Here is a 24,234-nt window from a genome sequence, read left to right on the forward strand (position 1 = left end):
ATGTTCTGTAAATAGCTAAATAACATTCTGGTCTAACCCTACACTGCTCTTCTCATGAATAATGTTTCAGTTCTGCCATTTAACTTGAATGACAGTGACATAATGACATAGTTTGAAACATCGCTGAAATTTTAAGGAGTCCATTGCGAGGGCACCTCCGATTTTTGGCTTTTTATGAGATTGTTTGTGGATATTTTTAGCTCTCAGTAATTGAAGAGGGCGTCCTGAGTTGCAGACAAAACTCAAGCATCAATTATAGCTGTTGACATTCATCCACCAAAATCAAAGTTAATGGATGAGTACTGACATTGCGTTCAAGTTTCAGTATGTCAGTGCAACCTATAGCAACTGTTAATATCCAAAAAGTCATGCATCATTAAATCTTAATCTCAAAGTTGAATGTAGAAGCGTGTGACTTTACGATTCATCCTTCTACAGTTGCGCATTCAATAGCTAGTACGTTGCTGCACACTCAATTCCTACAAAATGAGTTTAAAAACCTAAACAAGACATGATCAGCTGAGTTTCCTTTACCTTTGATACTACTTTGGACACCGGGGAAATTTGTGGGGCACACAGAACGGCCACACAGGAAAAATTCCATCTTTGACACATTCTTTTCTTTCCTCTGACAGGCAACATCAACAACATCTTCTTCATCGATCAAATCCTGGGCTCCATCAGCGTGTCCAAACCTTTGGACCTGCAGCAGCAGGATCCTTTCCACCTCACGGTGAAGGCCACTGATCAGGGCTTTCCTCAACGCAGCGACATCTGCTCTATCCACGTTCATGTCCGCATGTCTGACCACACCCCACCGGTCTTCCAAGATGATGAATATCTTGCGGAAATCAGCGAGCAGAGTGGTTCAGGGACACCGGTGGTCACCATCTCTGCCTCCAGTCCAGCTGGAATAAATTACGGTATCGAAAGTGGCAACCCAAATGGAACATTTCACATCGACCGATACACTGGCATGATCACAATCCAAAATCATCTGGATTTTGAGACGTGTGCCTCCTACACGCTGAACGTTTCGGCATCTACTAGTTCTGGAGCTGTGTCCAGGACAGCAGTTTACATCTATGTAATGGATGAGAACGATAATGCTCCTATTTTTGCACGGAGTGAGTACACTGGACAAATAAGTGAAGCGGAACACATCAATAGCCTGGTGATGTCGGAAGGCAACATGCCTTTGGTTGTCCAGGCTTCGGATGAAGACCAAGATGCGAACGCACTACTTGTCTATGAGATCTTGGAAGAGGAGGCCGGAAAAGTGTTCAAGATTGACAGTAGCACAGGTGCAATCTCACTAGCGGCGCTGATAGACTTTGAACGTGAGGCTGAGTATCACTTCAGCGTGCAGGCGAAAGATTCTGGGAAACCATCACTGTACGCTACCCAACCTGTCAAGGTTACTGTGCGTGTCCTGGACGTGAATGACATCCCGCCACGGTTCTCTGCCGCTGTATATGAGTCGTCCATCATCTTTCCGCCGGTCACGGGCACGGAGGTAACAAGGGTGGTGGCTCACGATGCAGACTCTGCAGTCTCATACAGCATTGACAAAGGACATCTCCAAGATGTCTTTTCTATTCATTCCGCCACTGGAGTCATCACGGTGAGCGACGTCTTGAAGTTTAATCCATTTTACCAATTAGTAGTTAGCGCCTCAGATGGACTTCACAGAGACTCTGCCATTGTGAGGGTGAATGTCACGAATGTCACAGATAGTGGTCTAAACTTTGAGGAAAAAACCTATTCAGTGAGCGTTTCAGAGAACCTGAACAGCGTGAAAACGTTAGCAGCGCTCAAACCAACAGGATGTTACCTAAACGAGCCTCTCTCCTATTCTCTCTTGAACCCCGTGGGGAGGTTTGCAATCTCCCGGACATCCGGTGTCATGGAGACCACGGGTGTGCCGTTTGACCGTGAGGACACAGACGTCTATAATGTAGTGGTGATGTTACAAGATACAAGAACTCCACCAAGGACAGCCACTGCTCTGGTGAAAGTCTTTATCGACGACGTCAATGATAACCCACCTCTGTTCCTCAACCTCCCGTTCTCAATGACGATCCCTGAAGATGTAGAACCGGGAGATGTTGTGTACCAGGCCATTGCCACTGACAGAGATCTGGGTGAGAACGGATCCATTGTGTACTCTCTGGAGGAGGATTATGAGCTCTTCAGGATAGATCGAGATATGGGAGATGTTACCCTCCAGAGGCCTTTTGATTTTGACACCCTAAGCAAATATGTCTTGACGATCCAGGCGATGGATGAGGGGGATCCCGGTCACATGACCCAGGCACAGCTCAGTATTCAAGTTAGGAACCGGTCTAACCCAATTTTCCAAACACTTTTATACCCTCTGAAAGTCCCAGAAAATGTCCCCCCTTTCACTACCATCTTGCACGTGCAGGCCAGGAATCCTGAAGGCTATCGCCTGACTTACAACCTAGTGGAGGAAAATGCTTCCAAACACTTTCATATTGACTTCAAGACGGGTGTGTTGTCAGTCACTAACCCGTTAGACTATGAGAGCCAGACCCTACATGTGCTTACCGTGAGAGCCACAGATTCTGTGAGTGGAGCATTTTCAGAGGCATCTATTGAGGTAGAGGTTGATGATGTGAACGATAACGCCCCCTTTTTCTCCCAACAAATATACACTGCCAACATCGCGGAGGGGCTTCCTATTGGCTCCTCAGTGCTGCAACTTTCTGCCTTCGACTTGGACTCTGGCAGGAATAAAGATCTGACATTTCACATGGCGAGAACAGAAGGCAACGACACCAATTTCTTTGACATAGACCAACAAAGCGGATTGATTTTCTTAAAGCAAGTTCTGGACTATGAAAGCGTGAATCACTTCCAGTTGAGAATTCACGTGGTTGACAATGGAAGCATCGCCCTCAGTGGTGAGGCTGTTGTCTTGGTTAATGTCACTGATGTTAATGACAATCCCCCAGACTTTGTCAGCTCTCATTTTCAAGCCTCGTTGGACGAATCTGCAAAGTGTGGCCTCATTGTCATCAAGATTCAAGCGTCCGATCCAGATGTCGCAGACACCAACAACCTTAAGTACAAAATCCTCTCAGGCAACGAAGACCACTACTTCAACATTAATGAAACCTCTGGGATCATCTCCTTCGCTAACATCTGCAAGAGGAACCTGGATCCGTACTACAACCTGACAGTGGCAGTGTCAGATGGCGTGTTCCAGAAACGTGCGCCGGTCAATATTGACATGATCAGTAGCAACAGACACAGCCCATACTTTCGACAGAGCACGTATGAGGCAGAACTTACTGAAAATGCAGAGGCAGGAACCCGTGTGATCCGGCTTGCCGCCATTGACCCAGATGATGGGCCCTACGGCAGTGTGGACTACACCATCATAAACAAGTTGGCGGATGAGAAGTTCGCCATCAACGCAAACGGTCAGATTGTCACCACACAACCGCTAGATAGAGAAAACCCTGACCAAAGGGTAATCGCCATCAAAGTGATGGCAAAAGATGGTGGCGGTAAAGTGGCCTTTTGCACTGTCAAGATCATACTGGCGGATGACAACGACAACGTTCCACAGTTCAAAGCATCCGAGTACCAGGTTGCTATTCAGTCAACCGTCAACAAAGGCTCCCCTGTCATTCAAATTATGGCGTATGATGCAGACGACGGTAAAAACGCCGACATCACCTACACCGTAGATGAAAGTGAAGGGGCCACAGAGGATGTGATTGAGATCAACCCATTCACTGGTGTGGTGAGCGTCAAAGAGAGCCTGCTCAGCATGGAGAATAGGATCTTCAACTTCAAGGTAAAGGCTCGCGACGGCAGCTTCCCGTTCTACAACTCCACCATCCCTGTCCAGGTCAAAGTGCTCCCTCCTGAAATTCCTCTGCCAAAGTTTGTCGAGCCTCTATACACCTTCTCAGCTGCTGAGGACACACCTGTTGGGACAGAGATTGGCTCGGTGAAAGCTGACTCAAACATGCCGCTCATTTACAGCCTGGTTGATGGTAACACAGTGGAGAGCAACAGAGACAAAGTGTTCAGCTTGGACAAAGAAAGTGGAACGTTGCTACTGGAGAAGACCATAGACCACGAGAGGACTAAGTGGTATCAAATTGACGTGTTGGCTCAGGCCAATCACAATGGAACCGACGTGGCCTCAATGGTGTCGGTCAGTATCCAGGTACGGGACGTCAATGACAACCAACCAGTCTTTGACGCCAACCCATACAAAGCCTACCTGGCAGAGAACATGCCCATTGGAACCACCATCATTCAGGTGACTGCCAATGACCCGGACACAGACACCAATGGTCTGGTCACCTACAGCCTGGAGTCACTACCCGATGATGATGCCAACATCACTGACCTGTTCTCCATCGACGGCGATACTGGCTGGATTGTGACTGTGCGAGAGGCTGACTGTGAGGCATCCAGGCTGCACCGCTTTCACGTGCTGGCCACTGACCATGGTGGCGATGCCAAGCTATCATCCAGCGTCCTGGTGGAAGTAACGGTGGCGGATGAAAATGATAGCCCTCCGGCGTTCACCGAGGACGGTTACCATGGTTCGGTGGCAGAGAACAGTCGCCCTGGTGAAGTTATTGTCTCCATGACGACCACTGATGCAGACGTGTCGCTGGAGAACCGTCTGGTGACGTGCTATATCACAGGTGCTTATTTATTGTAAACTTTCACAACTCACCTGGGTTATAATGATTTGCGTATTTTATTATCGTTATTTTTAATTTCATCATGACTTAATTTCATATTCTTGAGTGTTTTATTATAGTTAGTTTTAATTTGAATTCGTCTTTAAAGTGGATTTTTTTCAAACACACACGTACATAAAAACATGCCAGAAATGCAGGAGGTTTAAGACATCTGGTCCAGCTCTGACCTTATGAAGGTGCCACCATGTTCCGACCACAGAAAACTAAAATACTTGGCAATTTAGATTCGTCCATTTGTACAGTAAACGACTTTAGAACCATTTCATAGCAATCAAACAACATTTGTATGAGTTTGTCTATGAAGGGTCCCTGGTAAAATGGCTTTTCAAACAAAAAAATGGCAGACATGGCCTCTTGAAACTTGTGGGTATGCATACCAAATTTCATGTTGCTATGTCAAACTGACTTTGAGTCTATAATAAAAAAAAATAGTCCCAGAATGCTTTGCTCAAGTAGTCAAAGTTTAACATAATCCTAAAAATGGCTGCTCAAACCACATTGTCAGTCTTTCTGTCTTTTTAGGTAGGCCTTCTCAAGACTTGTCATTCATTTACTGTTGTTCAGACAGCCTAGCTCAGAAGTGATTATTTTTACCTTTTGTTCGTATTACATTGTGAAAGAGTACTTAATGCAGCGTCTATCAGGTGCTTTCTCTGTGTGTCATCAATCCCACTGACGATTTACTGACTTCTTCTGCTGACGATGAGGCCAGTTGAAAATCCCTGTTAATCACGCTTCACCAAGTGCCGATGTGGTGTTAATTGAACCTCGATGAATCACAAAAGAAGTGCACTGACGTGAATACCAACCACGTCCCCCCGCAGCCAACAACAACAACAATAAAATCTCACATTGATGCAAATCTTTAGTATTTCCCCCTCAATGCATGCCCCCAGACAGTCCAGTGTGCTCAAAAGGGAGATTGCTGACAAAACAGACTTTGAAAATGTGGAACCAGCATAACATTGGCGCAGGAATTATTCATGAATGCAAAGGTGTTCAAACACCCGCTGTTAAAGTTGAGTGTAGGAGTGTTTGGTCATCATGTCACTCATTCGCAAGTTTATTTCCAATACAGATCAACAGCAAAGCATTTGGTTTTCACCACACATGTTCTTTGGGTTCAGCTTTTTACGCACCAAAGCAGCAAGGTTGAGTTTATATATTAAGGTCACAAAAAGGTGACATGCTTAAACATAACATTCCAAAAATTTCCTGTAATTTTCATCCCATAATTTCCCAACGAATCCAATAAAGAGAAACTGCTTGACTTAAGGCTTTAATGTTCCGAGAAGCAAGACTGTAACTATTAACCTCAACTGAGGGCAGTTCTCTTTAATTGAGCAGCAATGGTGAACACGTTTACATCCAAAAATCATATCAGCTATCTATCTAAGTCTGCAGAGCAGCAAACAGCTTCCAAATTATGAATGCCAAGTACAGTATGTATTCCATACATTAATGAAGTAAACCTACTAAAGAAAAGTGGAATGCGTAAGGTGGAAAATAATCCCTTCTCACACAGTGTAATGATATCTAAGTAACATTATTTACTGAGCATTGTGTGTAAAATTGCAAACACTGTAACATTAATATTAATATAATGGCTTCTCTTGGCAATAAATAAAAGGGAAGTCAACCCCAAAATTTTCTTTACAATATGTTGTATGTTCCCCATGTAGTCTAAACACAGCATTCTGATTAATATTGTGCTGTGGACTTTGAGCAAAGTAGCACATTTTACCCATTTTTATCCATCTCAGGAGGCATTACTTGCTTTCTACTAAAAATGACATCACGGTTGCCAAATTTCAGGTCACAACCAATCATGGATCAGCTTCAGAAAACGAGGGAGCCGTAATTGGTTGTGACCTGCTGACTGTGATGTCATTTTCAATTTAGTTCACACTGTGTTTTAACTAGTTGGGCTGCACAGAACATATTAACAAAGAAAACTTTGGGGTTGACTTTCCCCTTTAATGCTGAATAATTATTGAAATAGAAATGAACAAAACCATTAGAAATATAGTACTTGACAAAGGATGCTGTCACATCATGGTGTAACAAGTTTCTTTATTGTTGGCCGCAGATGGCGACCCACTGGGCCAGTTTGCTGTGATCCATCAGGACGAGGGTGAATGGGGTTTGATCACCAAAGAGTCGCTGGACCGTGAGGCCAACGCCGCCTATGCGCTCACAATCACGGCCACGGACGGAAAGTTCCAGACGCCCATCAACGTGCATGTGGACGTACTTGACAATAATGACAACACACCGCAATGCCAACAGGTTACAATATACACACATATTGTTAGCATTCTTCACTGTCAGGGTTAGAATGTTTTGGGAATTTTCATTATTATTATTTTTATGTGTGCTCTGTGATTGGTTGCAACCCTTGAGAGGATAAAAGTGGTTCAGATGGTTACTTGTATCATGATTTGTCTTGTATGTGCTGGATTGTGACAAACTATCAGTATAACTATGTATTGTTACATTTTAGGATGCTCCATCACATGTGCTAACCCTTATGTTGTGTGTTTTTAGCTGGTGTATTCAGAGGCTATCATGGAGAATTCTCCATCCAGCATGTTTGTGCTGAAAGTGTTAGCTTTGGATGCAGATGAGGGCCCCAATGCTTTGATCTCCTTTAGCCTGCATGGTCCCGATGCAGACCAGTTTCATCTGGACCACGTCACTGGTATGTACCTACACACACACTAGACAAAGTTATTTCATAAGTCCAAGGTTAAACGTGTAGCCTTGTTTTATGTTTACCCGGTACGTCAAACAAGGCAGTGTTTTGTAACCTACATATTATTAGCTTGTCTTAAACTGACATATGTACAGGACTTGGGTGCTCTTTTTTTCCAATTTCGCAACTCAGACCTCTCTGTTCAAAGGGGCCTAGTGCTCTTTACTTACCTGGATTTAAACGAAACATATAGTATTTAATGTAAGACATCTTCCCCCACTAGGCGAACTGTTCACCTTGGCTGCACTGGACCGTGAGTTAATGTCAGAGTACAAGATGGTGGTGCGCGCGACTGACGGCGGCGGGCTGTCCTGCCAAGTGGACATTTTCCTAATAGTCCAGGACATGAATGACAACGCTCCACACTTCTCGTCAAGCCATTACCATGTTAGTGTGTACGACAACACTACCAGGAGCACACCTGTTGCAGCTGTATACGCTCAGGACAAAGACACAGGTACCACAGGCAAATATTTCAACAGATGTATCCATTCTGGGATAAATTGAAATTCCAATGCATCATTTTGTTATCTCTCATGGTGTTTTTTGTTTCGCAATTTGATAACATATTGATATGATCCCCAAAAAAAACCTGCAATATAGAATACACTATTCCATCAGGTATTGCCCCAAATTATCAGAATCCTGATACATATCATTTATCTATTATACACTATTATTATTATTATGTTTTTTTTTTAAATATTATCAATAATACATCCATCCATCCATTTTCTATACCGCTTTGTCCCCACGGGGGTCGCGGGCGTGCTGGAGCCTATCCCAGCAGTCATCGGGCAGTAGGCGAGGGACACCCTGAACCGGTTGCCAGCCAATCGCAGGGCACACAGAGACCAACAACCATCCACACTCGCACTCACACCTAGGACCAATTTGGAGTGCTCAATCGGCCTACCAAGCATGTTTTTGGGATGTGGAAGGAAACCGGAGTGCCCGGAGAAAACCATCAATAATACAATACAACAATAACATAAGCAAGCATCTGCTATTGGTACTGTTGCTAACTAAAAATAAATTGAAATGTATTGATATTGCAATATATTCATAGTGGAGTACCAATATGCAAACATTAGGTGTTATTATTGTCATAGCTGAAAATATGTCTTATCATGAGATACTGTCAGGATGGAAAGTCAGGATGGAAAGTGAAATCATCTGTGTAGTTATCTCAATATGATGTAGTAAAACAGAGAGTGATATACTTACCTGCCTAAAGATTAATAACACGATACATCTATAGTATGGTTTGTATGGTCACACAACCAAATGTATTTTGATGCACATTTGCAATTGGCCAAAGCCACCCTCAAATGCCTGCCTTAAACCAAAATTGTACACTATGGTTGTAAAGTTCTCACTAAATCTGATACATTTGTGTCCTGTAGGGCTAAACTCTGAGGTACGGTATTCCCTGCTGGCTAACGATGATGGTTACTTCTCTCTGGATGAGTTTTCTGGCGTACTGCGTCTGGAGCGAGTGCTCGGCCCTGACACGCCGGCGCGCTTTCAGCTAAAAGTGAAGGCATCAGACGGCGGCCTGCCTCGCCCGCTTCACTCCATCGCTGCACTCACGGTGGATGTAGTGTCCCTGAATGACTACCGGCCCATCTTCTCCAGTGCTGAATACCTGGCCCAAGTCCCTGAGTCACTGTCCGTTGGCTCGCGGGTGATTAGTGTCTCGGCACTCGACGGGGACACCTCAGTGGTGTACCGCATCGCATCTGGGAACGAGGACGGCCACTTCTTGTTGGACCCCATAACAGGTACTATTATTTTGAGATATTTTGGGGGCTGATGTAGTGTCTGATTTTAAATAACATGTCTTCAAATTCATCAAGCATCACATTCTACACATAATTGGTAAGGTTGAATTATACTGCCCATTTGAAGGTGTTTGAAAATTCAGGCCATGGAGCCAGTTTTCCTAAGCAACATGAAAGTTGTTAGGCATGTCTTATCATCAGTAGAGTATGCTGAGAAAAAAAGGAAGTTTGCTACTTTGGTTCAAAACGGGCATATTTGGTTCCGTTGGCACAGTTGCAATGACCATGAACCCCCCAGAAAAAAAAGAATTAGGTAGGCATGTCTCTCCCCTGAGTATTCCCACAAAAAAGTCTCAAGACGCCATGCAGTAAAATGCCTAAAAAACACGCAGGTTGGGTTTAATCTTGCAACTGTTGCTTGAGTCCCTGAATATAGTTTCAGAAAGTAATATGAAAATTAGTCAGCATATCTATTAGAATGAGTAGATTCACCCAAAAAGGTAAAAAATCAATTTTTGAGTCAGTTGCATCCAACCTAATGTTTTTTGGGGGCTCCCAAAGCCATTTTTACTTGGTAAATTCGGTTGGCATGTCTATCATACACGCAGAAAAAAATTTCAAGACGCCATGTGCAAAAAGACACACGTGAAGTCTGTCATTTTGGTTTGAAGTGATCATTTGAAAGTCAATTTGGTCCTTTCCAGGCATCGTTTCAGTACTAAGCTTTCAGAAATGTCCGATTGATGCTATCCACCTTCTTCCTATGCCCCATGAGCCTTTGTGTGAAAGCACCTCCCGTTTCTGAACGATGTTACTTCTTCTGTGATGAATCTGAAAAGCGTATCAATACCTACAAGGTAATAAGGTTGGTCGCATTTAGTTAAAAAAACCAGTCTTAATTCGCTTCAAGCAGACGTATCTGTCTGCAGCCAAACTTCCCACTGCATGGTACATGACCGGGACAGTTCTTGTAAACAAGCTTCAGGAACAAGGTTTATCATTTTGAACCTAATACTTGAAAGATGGACGGCACAAAAATGTTGTTTTGGGAAAAAAGATCTTTCTGACGAGTTCTTTGGTGTGAAGGATTGAATAGTAAAATTGCCTGTTTCCGGAGCCAAGCTGCCGCAAGGCAGAAAAACAAGTACTAATTCACGCTAGATTTCAATTTATCCCCCAAAGGCAGCCGCGGGCTGCGTCTGCTCTCATGTTTAGGCTCATTGATTTATGCTAATATGTCAGTGTGTAATATTTATTGATATACTACTGTTAAGTTCTAATGTGCAACATAGCCTACAGCAGTGATTACAATCAGGTTTCTTAAACAACCGTTTTATTTTGATTTTCTAACGTTTGTCTTGCTTAACTTTGATAAATGATTGCATAATGTTGCTCTTCTTTTGAAGTGTAGCAAAAGAAGACAAAGAAAAAGCAAAACACTGATGTCACATACACACGTGTAATGCTTTGCTTCTCAGTCTTTGAAATGAGGGTTTGAAGCCCATTTCTCTTAGGAACATAAATTTGGTAGGCATCGTGCGTATCATGACGAGACCCACAAAAACGTCTCTGGAAACCATGCCCAAGATTATAGAGGAGGCGTTTTGGTTTAAAACTCAAATGTTACATTCAATTAGCCTCGTTGCGCCCAATCACATTTCAAATAAATAAATCTAAATCAATAAAAAATATGATTAGACATACTACCAAAAAAATCAAGCTATGCCTGAAAATATACACAATTATGGCCATTTTAGGCTCAGATGGCTTATTTTATTATGCCCTCGACATCCAAACACAACCAGATACGTGCACAGACACATTTACATACACACACATACACACACACGCACACACACAAAAACCATTTTTCATTTTCAAGTTTGGTTAGCAAGTCACTAATGAGATGACCCAAAATAGTCTGTCGTGTTGTTTTACAAAAAGGAAGCCATGCCTGAAAAAGCATTAAGTCTACCAGTTTGGTTTGAAGCAGCAGTGTCCATGTTGCCAGTTTGGATGTGAATTTAGAAATGCTCTGGAGAGAAAGTAACAGTGAGTGGACAGGAGATGGATGCTTTGAGAATAATTGTCAATTGTTTGTCTATGTGAAGCCCTTTGAGACTGCTTGTGATTTAGGGCTATACAAATAAACTTGACTTGACTTGACTTGAGGAGCAAGAACTGTGACAACAAAGTCACCGGTGTACCAATGACATTAGTATCAAGAAAGGAATGAGGCGGGATAACTGGATGATGAAATGGGGGGGAAAGTTGAGCGTTCATGTAAAACTTTAGACTCGAAATTGGCAGGGAATGTGATGAGTCTTCTTTGGGAGAGGAGAGTTGAAATCCACTACTACTGTGGGTAAAGCATGATGTGAAGTTTACTGCACTCCATAAAACAAGAACCACTACTAAGTTACCTCAACAAAGTCATAACTTGACAAAACTATCTAACTTAAAGTAGCATGAATATAATTATATATATATATATATATATATATATATATATAAATCCAACGATGCTTCTGACATTATGGTCCAAACATTCATTCTGACATTCATGGTCCAAATGTTGTTTTATTGTTTTTGTTTTGTTGCTGCATCTGTGTTCGTGCCTCGAATCAAACAATAGTCCTTCTCTGGTCCTAGAACTAAATGTTTTATTGTTTTGAACTTCAACTCATAGTGGACTTTGGAGTCAAGCTTTGAGTTTGGTGTTTGGACCTGATGCCCTTCGGACGATTTCTTACGTTGGCGCTCGAAAAAATCGTTAAAAGTCAGCCAGCCTCATCGATCACCACTCTACGCTCTTGCACTCATTATCTGGGGGCGAGCATCAAGTTTGGACAGTGCAGATGCAGTGATAAGAAGTTTGAGCACCAGGAATAAAGCTAGGCATTGGTAAGAATCTCGATGAATTTTGGCGAGAAAACTGTCAGATATTTATTTATGAGGTCATGTACAAGAAGAGCGAGATGTTCATCTGACTGAACTCAACAAAGTTTAACCTCGGGCAGGAGGAGGGAGGTTCTTGATTGATTGTCAAATATGATACAATGTGGCGACATGAATGCAGTGAGCTTGTTCTGAGGCCAAGTTTTTATTGTTGTAACCACGGCAATCAAGTAGTTAAAATCAAAAACACAAACCAGGGTATATCTTATGGATGGTGCCTATTTTTTTATTTCAATGACCCCATTATAAAATGTAAGATCATCTACTTTGTGTGCCTCAAAAATCAGTAACAATTAAAGAGGTGCCTATTTTCGAGAGAAAACATTTGTAAGAACATGACTATAATGATTCATTTTTAAAAGTTATAATTACATGAGAATACAAATTTATTTAATCAAGATTTTATTCATCTTTGCAAAAACAAATACCTTATTTGTTGAAATAAAAAGGCCCATGAGATATAGGTGTCATATATCAATATGATGGCTTCTCTCACGCATCATTCAACTGCCACTTTGCTCAATAGAAATAAAAAATAAAGCGGATAATGATCCACAAAGTTAGGAAAATGTCCACAGCATGCATAGCACAACTCGTGCCAAATGTCCACAGCATGCATAGCACAACTCGTGCCTAATGAATTGACCATTGGCACGTCGCTTCACTACATTTTTCTCTCATCGACAACTTGCAAATGAAGGGAGCGCGTGTGACGCTTCCTGCACAAATTTAATAATTCCACATTGCAAAATGAAAAACAAACCTCTGCGCATCCCGCAGAGACCGGCATGTAAACAGTAACAGGCTACACCATTTTACATTTACACACACATAAAATAATTTTGTTATGCCCTCAAGGAACAAAAGGGAGCGGTGTATAATATGATTTGCTTCTTTAACTGGCAAGCACTTTTCACACTTCTTCCATTTCAATACTCGAAGTTGGATAGCAAGTCCTTATTAAAGCTCAAACTTGCTTCTCTCATTGACCAACATTGAAAAGTGTGCCTTTACTGTTATTTTAAGGAAACTCATCCATTTCCTATACTGCTTCTCCTCATAAGGTTTGTGGGTAAACTGGGCCATAGTCAGGCTATACCCTGCACTGCTTGCTAATCAATTACGGATCTATAGATAATTTAGTGTCTTCAATCATCATAATATGCACTTGGAATGTTTGAGGAAGGCCTTGTTTGAGGAAAGCCTTATTGACCACAACTCACTGTGCTGCATGAAAGTGTGTGTATCCATATGTGTTTTAATAAAACAGCATGCACTAACACAGCTTCTGTGCTGCCGTGCAACAACAACACAAATCTGTGTGGCAAACGCAATTATTTTATCTAGGGGGAAACTGATGGGTGTTAACAAGACCAAGAAATGTCCTTGAGAGGACCCTCGAGGAATAGACAGAGGCGAAGAAATAAGCAGAAAAACAGAAAGAAAAAAAATAGAAATAAGCACAAATACATTTAATATTTTATAAGGACAGGAGCAACAGGAGGACTTGCCTACACTGCACCACCCCAAACATTGTAGAGCCTTGTGGTTAGCCTTGTGTATGATGTGGGCAAGATCACCCGATGTTTCGTTTCGAAAATTTTGACATGCGAGTGCTGTATGTTAGCAGTAACGTCAACAAACCTCATTTTACAAAAGGAGACCCTTGGCAACAAGTGAACAATTCTTTGGAGAGAAAACATGGTTTCAAGTTGTTTAACACCACATTCAATTGAAGTTTACTGTCAAACTAAACAAAGAGGATTACACCGTGTGTATCTAAAACAACTATAGCTTTTCCTTTCAATCCACTAGTTTAATGCCAATGCTAATCAACATTTTTTTTTACCCTTGAAGCAATGCAGTGAAAACAAATGGTGCAAGCCAAATCTCCTAGTTCTGTTCTTCAAATTACACATTAGGCCAATAACAATTTTTGTTTTTGAGGGAGATGGCTGGAATAGGTTAATGGCATGTCCATTTGTTTCACTGCTGTATCACTAGGCCAAAAAGTAACAATTATGTGTGTTTGTATTGGGTAGTTTGTTCATGCAGCACCAATAGGTCAGTCAGTCAGGACATGAACATACACAACTGAGATGAAGATGAATCCCACGAGAGCAATAATAATCATACAAAATGGAGAAAATCATCGATTGATTGTCCTTTAACGGTTCATCCGGCACGATGGCACGACAGCTCGACTTATTGAGGGGGTAAATAAACACGTGGCTCAGGCGTTCATCCATTCTCGTGATGATTGCGTCTGTCACCCCATGTGAAAAATGCTCAGTATGCAGAGGCACCCAAGCACGCCGCCGCTGCCATAGTTTCACACTTGTGCCACGAGTCACCGGGAAAATGCATGGAATAGCAATGTTTACAAGAGCACGTGACCAATGATGCTGCTTTTGTCGAAGTACTGCATAACATGCGCAACGCTATTGAAAAAAATACATTTTTTCAAGAAGTGTGATAAAAATACATTCATTTGTGGTTCGACAAGTGTGCACAGCCTCTCACAACAGGGATGTGGCTTTTGAATTGACTAATCACGTAAATTGACTAATCACATTCCTTATTAACCCATAAAACTACGTTGGCAATGGCACACTTGGGTGCTTGTGGTGCAAACACAAAACATATTATACAGGTTATAGGTCAGTGTTTGAATAGACCAGATGCTGTGTGATGATTGTCAATGGGTGTTTCAGGCGTTTCTTCTGTTGACCCAGTCGGGGGTGGTTAATCCCTGGTTTGTGTCATGGCGTGTTGTTCCACGGATCCCACCTATGGATCCACAACCACATTTGTCCTTTTCTGTAGCTCTCAGGTTGTTCTTGGTGGCTTTTGTTCTAAAATCATTTTCTGCCAAGGACCTTTCATGTTCACTACAATGAATGGCCTGCTCAAAACTAGTTTCTCAATGGGAAAATTTGGAGTGGTCAATCGGCCTACCAAGCATGTTTTTGGGATGTGGGAGGAAACTGGAGTGCCCGAAGAAAACCCACACGGGCCCGAGGAGAACATGCAAACTCCACACAGGGAGGGCCGGAGGGGGAATCAAACCCGCACCTTCCTATCTGTGAGGCGGTCCTGCTAACCAGTGCGCCTACTGCCCGATGACTGCTGGGATAGGCTCCAGCACGCCCGCGACCCCCGTGGGGACAAGCAGTACAGATAATGTATGGATGGATCTTTCGCAATGGTGTAGGGGTGAGGACCTGTGTGAGGGCAGTGTGAGATTGATTTCTGCTCAATGACGGTGTACATGAGGCTGTGACTGGTTCTTTGTCTCCATGTGTGCCCTGCGACCAGTTCGGGGTGTAGTCTGCCTTTCACCTTATGTCACCTGGGACACGCTCCAGCCATCCCGACCATGAGCAGGATATGCAATGGGCAAAAGAATGGGCAATATCTTCGAGACTATATCACGTGAGGGAGATCCAGATGAGATGCAAAGACAATGGTGATCACATGACAATATATGTAATGCTTAATTTTTGATGAATAAATACGAGACTAGATGTAGTTTACAAAATAAAATCTATGCTAAAATGTCTCTTCATTTCTGTTGACCAAACCGAGATGACGGATGTCACAAAATGTCGTGTTAATTCTCAATCTTTTATGACTTTTCCATAATCCTGGTTGCGGTAGTACTTGTATAAAACAAAATAAAAAGAATGGGCTGGGGGAGACGTGGAGTGCAGCCGGTGGCCATAAAGCGTGACACGTAATGGTCGACGAGGCGTGGGGGGGGGTTGTGTTCGAGGGGATGGCATTGGTTGACAACTGTTTCACGTAGATAGATAATAGTCGACTGGGAAGGGAGCTGCGGCCATCACACACCAAAAAACTTTTCCGGGGCATTGTTATGCTATTTTGTTTAAATACTCAGACTTTTTGTCAAAAACCTGACTCGACTAAAAAGAGTATGAACCTGACTCAAACTAATAAAAACCAAAATGGCATCTTGACACAAAGACAAGACCAAAACTAAAGCGGACGTCCATTAACAACACTCCTCGCATCGGGCTTTTCAGCCATTACTGCCGCATTCAGCAATGAGCTCTGAATTTTTTTCTCTCTTGCGCTGGTTCACCTCCTTGGTATGGTCATCCCAGGGGACTGTCTGTTCCAAAAGCATCACCCCATTGTGTCTGATGTTGACCTTTCTCATGTAATCTGATAAAATCTTGAACTTTCTTGGGAGTGACCTGAGACTTTCTGTCTCAGTACCACTGAACAGATGGAATCTGTCAATGACCTAAGGACTTGGTCATGGTGTAACCGATAACGGAGTCCTCAAGAACCTCCCCTGAGGTACTTGTACATCATCACCTCTCTGCCGCGGTTGACTAACTCTGTTAAGCCGCTAAAGGGGCTCGGTTGTTCGACCATGTAGGGTGATGCTTCTCAAGAACCAGGGAAGCCACAGCCGTCTCATGAGGGAATGGCTAATGGTCTACTCTTGTATCTCTACTGTCATCACCTGAGCCTCAGAGAGCAGAGTATTCTGGGCATTACACTGTGCTGCAAAATCCATGCTTTGAACTATTCTGAGGATTAGCATAATATCGATAGATTGACAGATTTGTCAGTCACTGTAAACCAGGTTTTATGGTTGCTCTTCTTTGTGTCCCACCCAGGGGCAAGTGGAACTTGTTAGCCATTTAACATTTCTTGAGAACCAAAGACCTGGACTTTAATGAAGGGGTCAATGTGTGGTCACCACTTGCCCATCCATGCTGTTGAATGAATTGTGCATGAATTATTTCCGCCATTCTCAATTATGAAGAGGTGTTACCAATTGTATACACAAATAAAACGAGAGTTTTTCAAAAATACCTACTATTCTAAATATGTCTACAGGTGGGCTGACCCTAGCCGCCCCGCTGGATTTCGAGGTGTCTCGGGAGTTTTACCTGTCAGTGGAGGGCAGCCGGGGCAGGTCATCATTGGCCGATGTCACCATTGTGGTGGTCAACGTAAGCGACATCAACGACAATGCTCCCATCTTTTCCCGCGGTGACTACAGTGCTGAGATATCTGAAGAGCGAGCCCCAGGAAGCCTGGTGATCAAGGTACACCTGTCCAACATCAACACACTTGCAGCACGATCATATATTCGAAATTCTAATTCAACGTATGTGCACTATGCTACAGGGAGGATGTAGCTGTCTTCATTCGCTTAGCTTGCTAAAAGTTATTAAGAAACTAGGCCTCACTTCAGAAGTTATTTTATTACTTTTTGTGCTAAAAGCAGCAGACTGCTTTAGGAGTAAGATGAGATAAGATTTCCCTCTAATTAAGAAGTAATACATTACATACATACATACATACATACATACATACATACATACATACATACATACATACATACATACATACATACATACATACATACATACATACATACATACATACATACATACATACATACATACATACATACATACATACATACATACATACATACATACATACAGTATAATGTATTTAGAAAAGAAATCTCAGAATTCTTTTAGGATCAGGTGATGTATTGACATGTTGTGAACAATATGATGTGTTATGTATTGCATTCAGTGGACTCCGAAAGAGTCTTTCACCTGTTGCTGGATTTTACTAAAGAATATATTTAGAAGTTACATTGGATTTTTTTTCCATCTATTTTTCTTTCTTTCGTAGCAGTTTTTTGTGGAAAACACTTATTGGTTTTTCAAGAATTCGGGGCGGTAAAGACTGTCAATTACATGTGGATTTTCACGATCCATGAGTCAGTTCGTGAATAGCAGGGGTCCACTGTACCGTACATTATACAACAACAAAGGCATGAGTACAATGCACCGACCAACACAAACACGCCAGGCAGCTTGAACTGCAATAGCGGCCTTTTTTTTTTTTTTTACACATAGTCATGATGTGCAAGAAGTGTACTTATCCTGTGTGAGCCATCACGTCGGGTACCGTGAGGGAGATAAGGCGGCAATAACACAGCTCAGTGACTTGCTGATGGCAGTGTAATCACACACTGTCCTATTTGACATTTTTCTGCTGACGATTCTCCGCTGCACACCTTCAGCGCTTTTGCGTGTTTAAACTCGGCCGACATTGTTCTATCCTCATAAAATATAAAAAAACATCATTTTCAGGCTGAAATGTATCCATTTTTAGCAGCATTAGTATTGGGGATGGGGAAATAGCAAGGGGGGATGGCAACGACATACCAAACGACATTGAGTGCACTGGTCTTAAACATGAGAATAATAATAATGATAATAATCAGACTTTCTGAAAACATTCAGGGGTTCTGTTTCGGTGATGTCAGTATTGCATCTCAAGTTTTTGCAGATTATGTGGTTATTTTAGTTCAAGCCGCACTCTTCAACGAACTCTCACTAAAGGGGTTCGCAAATTAAGTATTAAGTGGTTAGGATAAGAATCAGCGCCTCCAAATATGAGACCATGGTCCTCAGTTGGGTTGTTAACAACACTGCCAAAATCAATGATTAAAAAGATGCCAGGTATTTAAATTGAGGCGTCAAACACCGCTGAACCACGCCCTGCTCTGTCCACTGTCCATGAAATACTTCTACTATCCCCTGGAAAAATTGATGCTACTTGCTTTATTTATGCTCACACATGTTTGAGCCACAAAAGCATGTTCACTTCAATCCTCTGTGTGGCCAAAGTCTTTCCCATCAGGTTGTTGCGGGGCTTTCCCACGCTGACAAAATTGAAAATGAAATAATGAAAAATTGTTCCACAATAAGTACTTACTTGTATTTTTTGTTTTATTTCAGCAATTATCCTCAAACATGTATAATGTACAGTAATTAGAAAAAGTTTCAGAATACACTTTACAGGGTCTTTACGGTAATGTAGGTGATGTGTATAGTACGTGTAATATTGATGTATGTTTGTATTCATAAATGAATCAGTCAAAGATAAATTTCATAGGGAGACCAAGAGATTCCTTGAATCCTTGACGACCCCTGCTCTAGTCTAATGTCCTTCACCCCTCTCCAAAAGGTTACGGCCAGCGATCGTGATGGTCCACCCAGCAACAACCTGCTGCGTTACTCCATCGTGAGCGGCGACCCTCTGCACCAATTTGCCATTGACCCTCGAAGCGGCGAGATCAGCGTTTGTGCTGGCCTGGACCGGGAGGAGGTCAGTCGGGCATATGATGTGCTGTCATACCATTGCCATTTACCAGACACTGTGAAAAGTGTCATGCACCCTTTTATTTGATCTTTCTCAAATTTTATTGTGGGGTGGGTTTTATTTATTTTTAGAATCATTATATTGTGCAAAAATGGGAAATGCATTTACTGACATGATCAATGACGGATCTTTTGGCGATGCCATACCATAACATTTTAAAAAAGCATTTATATTGTGTATGGAAAAATGACGATGTCAGTAGTCATGATTTATATTAATATTTTAGATTGATATTTTTTTTTCATCTTTTATATTCTATATTGTGTATGGAAAAATGACGATGTCAGTAGTCATGATTTATATTAATATTTTAGATTGATATTTTTTTTCCATCTTTTATATTCTAGCCATATCCAAGCAAAAAAAGTATGATCTTAGTTGCTTAAAAATGTGATGATTTTTTTTGTGACTTTTTATAACATTTAAGGATGAAATAGCACTACCAAATAATTTTAACAAACTGCGTGAAACTTGTCATGATGAATTGCTTTAATGATCTTACTTCTTGTCTTTGATCTTCTTATGGGAGAGAGTCCTACTTTGGGGATCCAATGAGAAAAACAACTCAGTCTATCCAAAACGTGCAAGTCATGACAATACGAAAGGGACCATTAAAAAAACGGTGTATAGATGATAAAATTGAGCATAAGACCAGTAATTAGGTGCAATAAAAACATTTTATATGTTTCTGTCTGTCCAGCATCCTCATTACTCCCTGACGGTCCAGGCAGCTGACGAAGGCGATCCACCGCTTTTGTCTGCCGTCCTCGTCACCATCACTGTTGCCGACGCCAATGACAACCCACCTCTTTTCTCCCAGGTCCAGCAGAGTCTCCTGTTACAGGTTAGACCACCTTTCAGAAAGCTGAAGAAGTCAGGAAAAAAACAACAATGCCATTAAAGCCATTAGCTGCCCCGTCCCCTCAAGAAGACAGATAAAGAATTACTTGTCCACCTGCCACTTTTAGCCATGCAAGCTGTCACGTAAGATTTAAGTGTCTCCTGACAGTCAATCCAAATCTATATCCATCTGCAGCACGCAGTCTTCAGATGAAACATAGAGTGACAGCAATCTCTGCATTTGAGATGCAAGCAATCTCTCTGGACTGCCATTTTCTTTACAAGTGCATTATTTTGTACCAGATTTAAACAGCTTTAGCTTATCCCTTGTTCCCCCACAATAAACAAGTGACTGCACATACATGAAAACACATACAGCCTGTGTCAAGCACATGCTGGGAACACGGTGCCACCTGGAAATATCCAAATTGACAGTAAAATGGACACCTAAGCAAAAATCAGGCTTCCCATGTCTTTTTATGATATGGGGAATTTGTGAAGGATCCTTAAAAATGCATAAAATGGTCAGTTAAAACCAAAATGGCTGGCTCCCAGTGACTTTTTTACCATGGCTTCCTGACACTTTGGGGTTTTCTCTGACTTATGAACCATATCATCATTGAAACACATTCACATTTTGTAAAATGCATTTAGGTGATGCCCGTAATCAGTAACTGTAGCAGCACTATTTGAGCCAACAAAAATAATAAAATACTAATAATATTTATTAATTGTAATAATATAGTATTGGATTTACTTTGCGCTTTTCTATAGAGGCCTCTACTCAAAGCGCCCGAGAAAGGTGACGATGATTAGTTTTGTTAATGTCAAATTTTATTTGATAGTTTTCATTTTTTAAAAAGCAGTACTATTTCAATTTCATAATTCTTTTAGTTTTGGTTAATGATATGCTAATTTTGGTCTGCAATTAATTCCTCTGGTCTCTTTTCCACAGGAGAGTGAGGCGGTGGGCAGCGGCATCCTGCAGCTGCTGGTTACCGATAAAGACACACCCCGCAATGGACCACCATTCTCCTTCCACATTGTCAGTGGCAACGAGGACCAGCGCTTCCATGTGGATCAGGGCGGTCTTCTGTCACTGGCGGCACCGCTCAGAAGGACGAGCCGAACACAACACCACCTCAAGATTCAGGCAAGATTAGAAAATAATTGACCTGGCCATATATTACGTATTTATTGGGAGAAAAAGTTATTTTATTGTCTTCTATGTCACATTTCAGCTGCTTCAGTATTTAGTCAGGTCTTACACATATTACATCTGCTATAATAATGTGCCACACTATGTCAAGCCCACTCAGTTGGGAGGTTGGTGATGGTGATGATGATAATGATGATGATAAGGGACCATGAGGGCGTCTGTCTCCACACTACTAATGAGTGTATAGCAATTGTTGGACAGCCATCAGACTCCCTAAACACAGCTGACCCGACCAGTTGCGGCATTCATTTAACTTTACCCAGGTGTGACGGAGTGCTCCAAAAGGTGACAAAAGGTTGATTTGGGCAACTTTTGCAACAGTTAAAGCAGCATTAACATTCAATACAACATACAAGGCATAGTCAAGATATTTGAGATGCAAGCAAGTGATGCAGTGAGGTCATGGGTCAGAAGGAAATCATCAGAATCTGTAATCAGGCGGGTGAAACCTCAAAGCGTCACCCTACTGGTGAAGCATTGATTTATTGACGCTTTATCATGAGAGTACATCAGAGCAGATCATTCATTTTCCAAAGGATGGGCCCGACTGTCACTCGCTAAATTCTGGCTTGAAAGTCTTGAAAACGAAACCAGAGCATTGTTTCAAAACTGAAAATTTGGTTTAATTAATTTCACATTTCATTCTGTATGTTAAATGAATGCTCAGACATCACATTTAAATTTAGATGCTGTGCATTTCTAAAGTATTCAGTGTTTCACATTTTATATTGCAGCCTTATTGAAAAAAATATTTTTCCCCAACCGTAATCCTGCAGAAAATACCGACTAATGACAAATTGTAAAAAAAAAAAACTAATAATAAATAAATTAAACCTGGGTGGATTTTTCACCAGTTTAATAAAGAGTAAAAAACAAACATGTACATAAGTATTCATAGTGTTTGACCTGAAGCTTGAAATAGAGCTCAGAAGTGAGCATAGGCTTCAGCTTTGGGGATGGTTGAGAAACCTTGAAACTTCTCATATTTTGCTGGCAACTATTAACAGTGCTTGATTGACATTTGCTGCCAAATTGCTGCATTTTCAGTTTTGATTGTGATCTCCATCCACAACAAAAAGTGCTTTCAAGCAGCAACAATCCGTTGCTCGATAAGACAAATTATAACAATCGTTATGAACAAGTCACTGTGTGATGCATCATGTACAGTACAGTGTGTGTGTGTTTGTACACAGGGCATGTGATGCGTCAGTGCAGTAGTGTTGGAGTAGTAGTGCCTGTAGTTTGTGCATGCTGTATGCTGCTTCTGCTTGCCACTTTTCTGCTTTCAGCTACCGCCACCGGCTAGCCCTCTGTTTCCGGGGGTGAAAAGAGGAGCCGAGTGCGTAAGCCTCCTCCGCCGGTACATAGCCTCTCCATTGCCAAGACTTGCACACGCCTCCTCGTGGCCACACACGGTAACTGGCACCTTGCGGTCCCAGGCTAAGTTGTGCAGGATCTCGGAGCAGCAGTGGGCCCCAGAGATGTGGCATGTAGGCCCACCGGTGTGTGGACACGCCCTACTGCCCATCAGCCACTGTCCCTGCTGTGGGTAAACAGCCCCAGCTTTGGGTAAATAGTGAAGACCTCAACGGCGGACCAGGCGGAGGATGATGGCTGACCTAAGGGGAGGCGTCACAACGGCTGGGAAGGCGGATGAAGGCTACAGCAGAAAAGGGTCACCAGTCGTCTTGGTCTCCTTGCCACTGGATTCTGACCCCAATCTGTCAAGGACAGTGTGGTGACTGTCTGTGCACCAGTCTCCCCACGTTAAACAAAGTCACGCACAGGCGTCTTTTTCAGGGAATCCATTTTACATCCCAGATTAAAGTCCTGTGGCGACCAGTGAGTGGCAACGGGGGCAGGATTGTGAAGTCTGGAAGCCCCTAGTCACAAACTGGCACATCAGGCGGTGGATGTTAGATGATCGTTGGGCTCTTGGACCGAGGCAGAAAGAGCTCTTGGGTAGCTGCATCCACGACTGAGCAGCCCTTTTTAGGATCCACTCTGCTCACCCCTGACGGGGAAGGGGCTAGAAAAGGTGCCCTAAACATAGCCTGCCTCAAACCTCCCGACTGGATTACCGCGTTCAGAGGGATCACCAATATGCGGTGAAAAACACAGAAACATGAATTTTGGAGCATGGAATGTGCGCACACTAATGGACAGTGTAACCAGAGACAGGCCGGAGAGGAGAACTGCCATCATTGCCATGGAACTGAGAAGATGCCGGATTGACATAGCTGCTCTTTCAGAAACCCGATGTGCAGAGGAAGGTCATCTGAAGGAAGAAAAGGGTGGATACACTTTCTTCTGGAAAGGAAAGGCCACAGATGAGCCTAGGATCCATGGGGTTGGCTTTGCCATCAAGAACCAACTGATCAGTCATCTCTCTGAACTCCCGGTGGGAATCAGTGAGCGCCTGATGACCCTCCGTCTGGTGCTGGCTAACAACCAGACGGCAACAGTTCTTAGTGCTTATGCACCTACCCTCGTTTCAAATGAGGAAGAAAAAGAGGCCTTCTATGCCTGTCTGGATGAGGTATTGTCAAAAATCCCCAAGGAGGACAAAATTATTATATTGGGAGATTTCAATGCCAGAGTGGGCCGTGACCACCACCTCTGGAAGGGCACCATTGGAAAGGAAGGCATTGGAAACATCAACTCCAACGGGGTTTTGCTTCTTAGCAAATG

At 42.5% G+C, this 24,234-nt stretch overlaps 1 protein-coding gene across 3 annotated transcripts in view; it reads left to right on the plus strand.

The window, feature by feature from the left end:
- Positions 1 to 24,234, plus strand: part of fat2 (FAT atypical cadherin 2) — an 87,089-nt gene that overhangs the window by 36,202 nt on the left and 26,653 nt on the right. For all 3 annotated transcript variants that reach the window (XM_085937091.1, XM_085937101.1, XM_085937110.1), the window contains exons 11-19: positions 636 to 4,697; positions 6,847 to 7,046; positions 7,305 to 7,458; positions 7,736 to 7,969; positions 8,919 to 9,296; positions 17,130 to 17,341; positions 19,290 to 19,430; positions 20,185 to 20,328; positions 21,280 to 21,477. In XM_085937091.1, the coding sequence (XP_085793217.1) occupies positions 636 to 4,697; positions 6,847 to 7,046; positions 7,305 to 7,458; positions 7,736 to 7,969; positions 8,919 to 9,296; positions 17,130 to 17,341; positions 19,290 to 19,430; positions 20,185 to 20,328; positions 21,280 to 21,477 (5,723 nt within the window). The remainder of the gene's footprint in view (positions 1 to 635; positions 4,698 to 6,846; positions 7,047 to 7,304; positions 7,459 to 7,735; positions 7,970 to 8,918; positions 9,297 to 17,129; positions 17,342 to 19,289; positions 19,431 to 20,184; positions 20,329 to 21,279; positions 21,478 to 24,234) is intronic.

Source organism: Syngnathus leptorhynchus, chromosome 2, assembly GCF_054491065.1.
Source record: "Syngnathus leptorhynchus isolate UIUO chromosome 2, UIUO_Slep, whole genome shotgun sequence".
NCBI lineage: Eukaryota > Metazoa > Chordata > Actinopteri > Syngnathiformes > Syngnathidae > Syngnathus > Syngnathus leptorhynchus.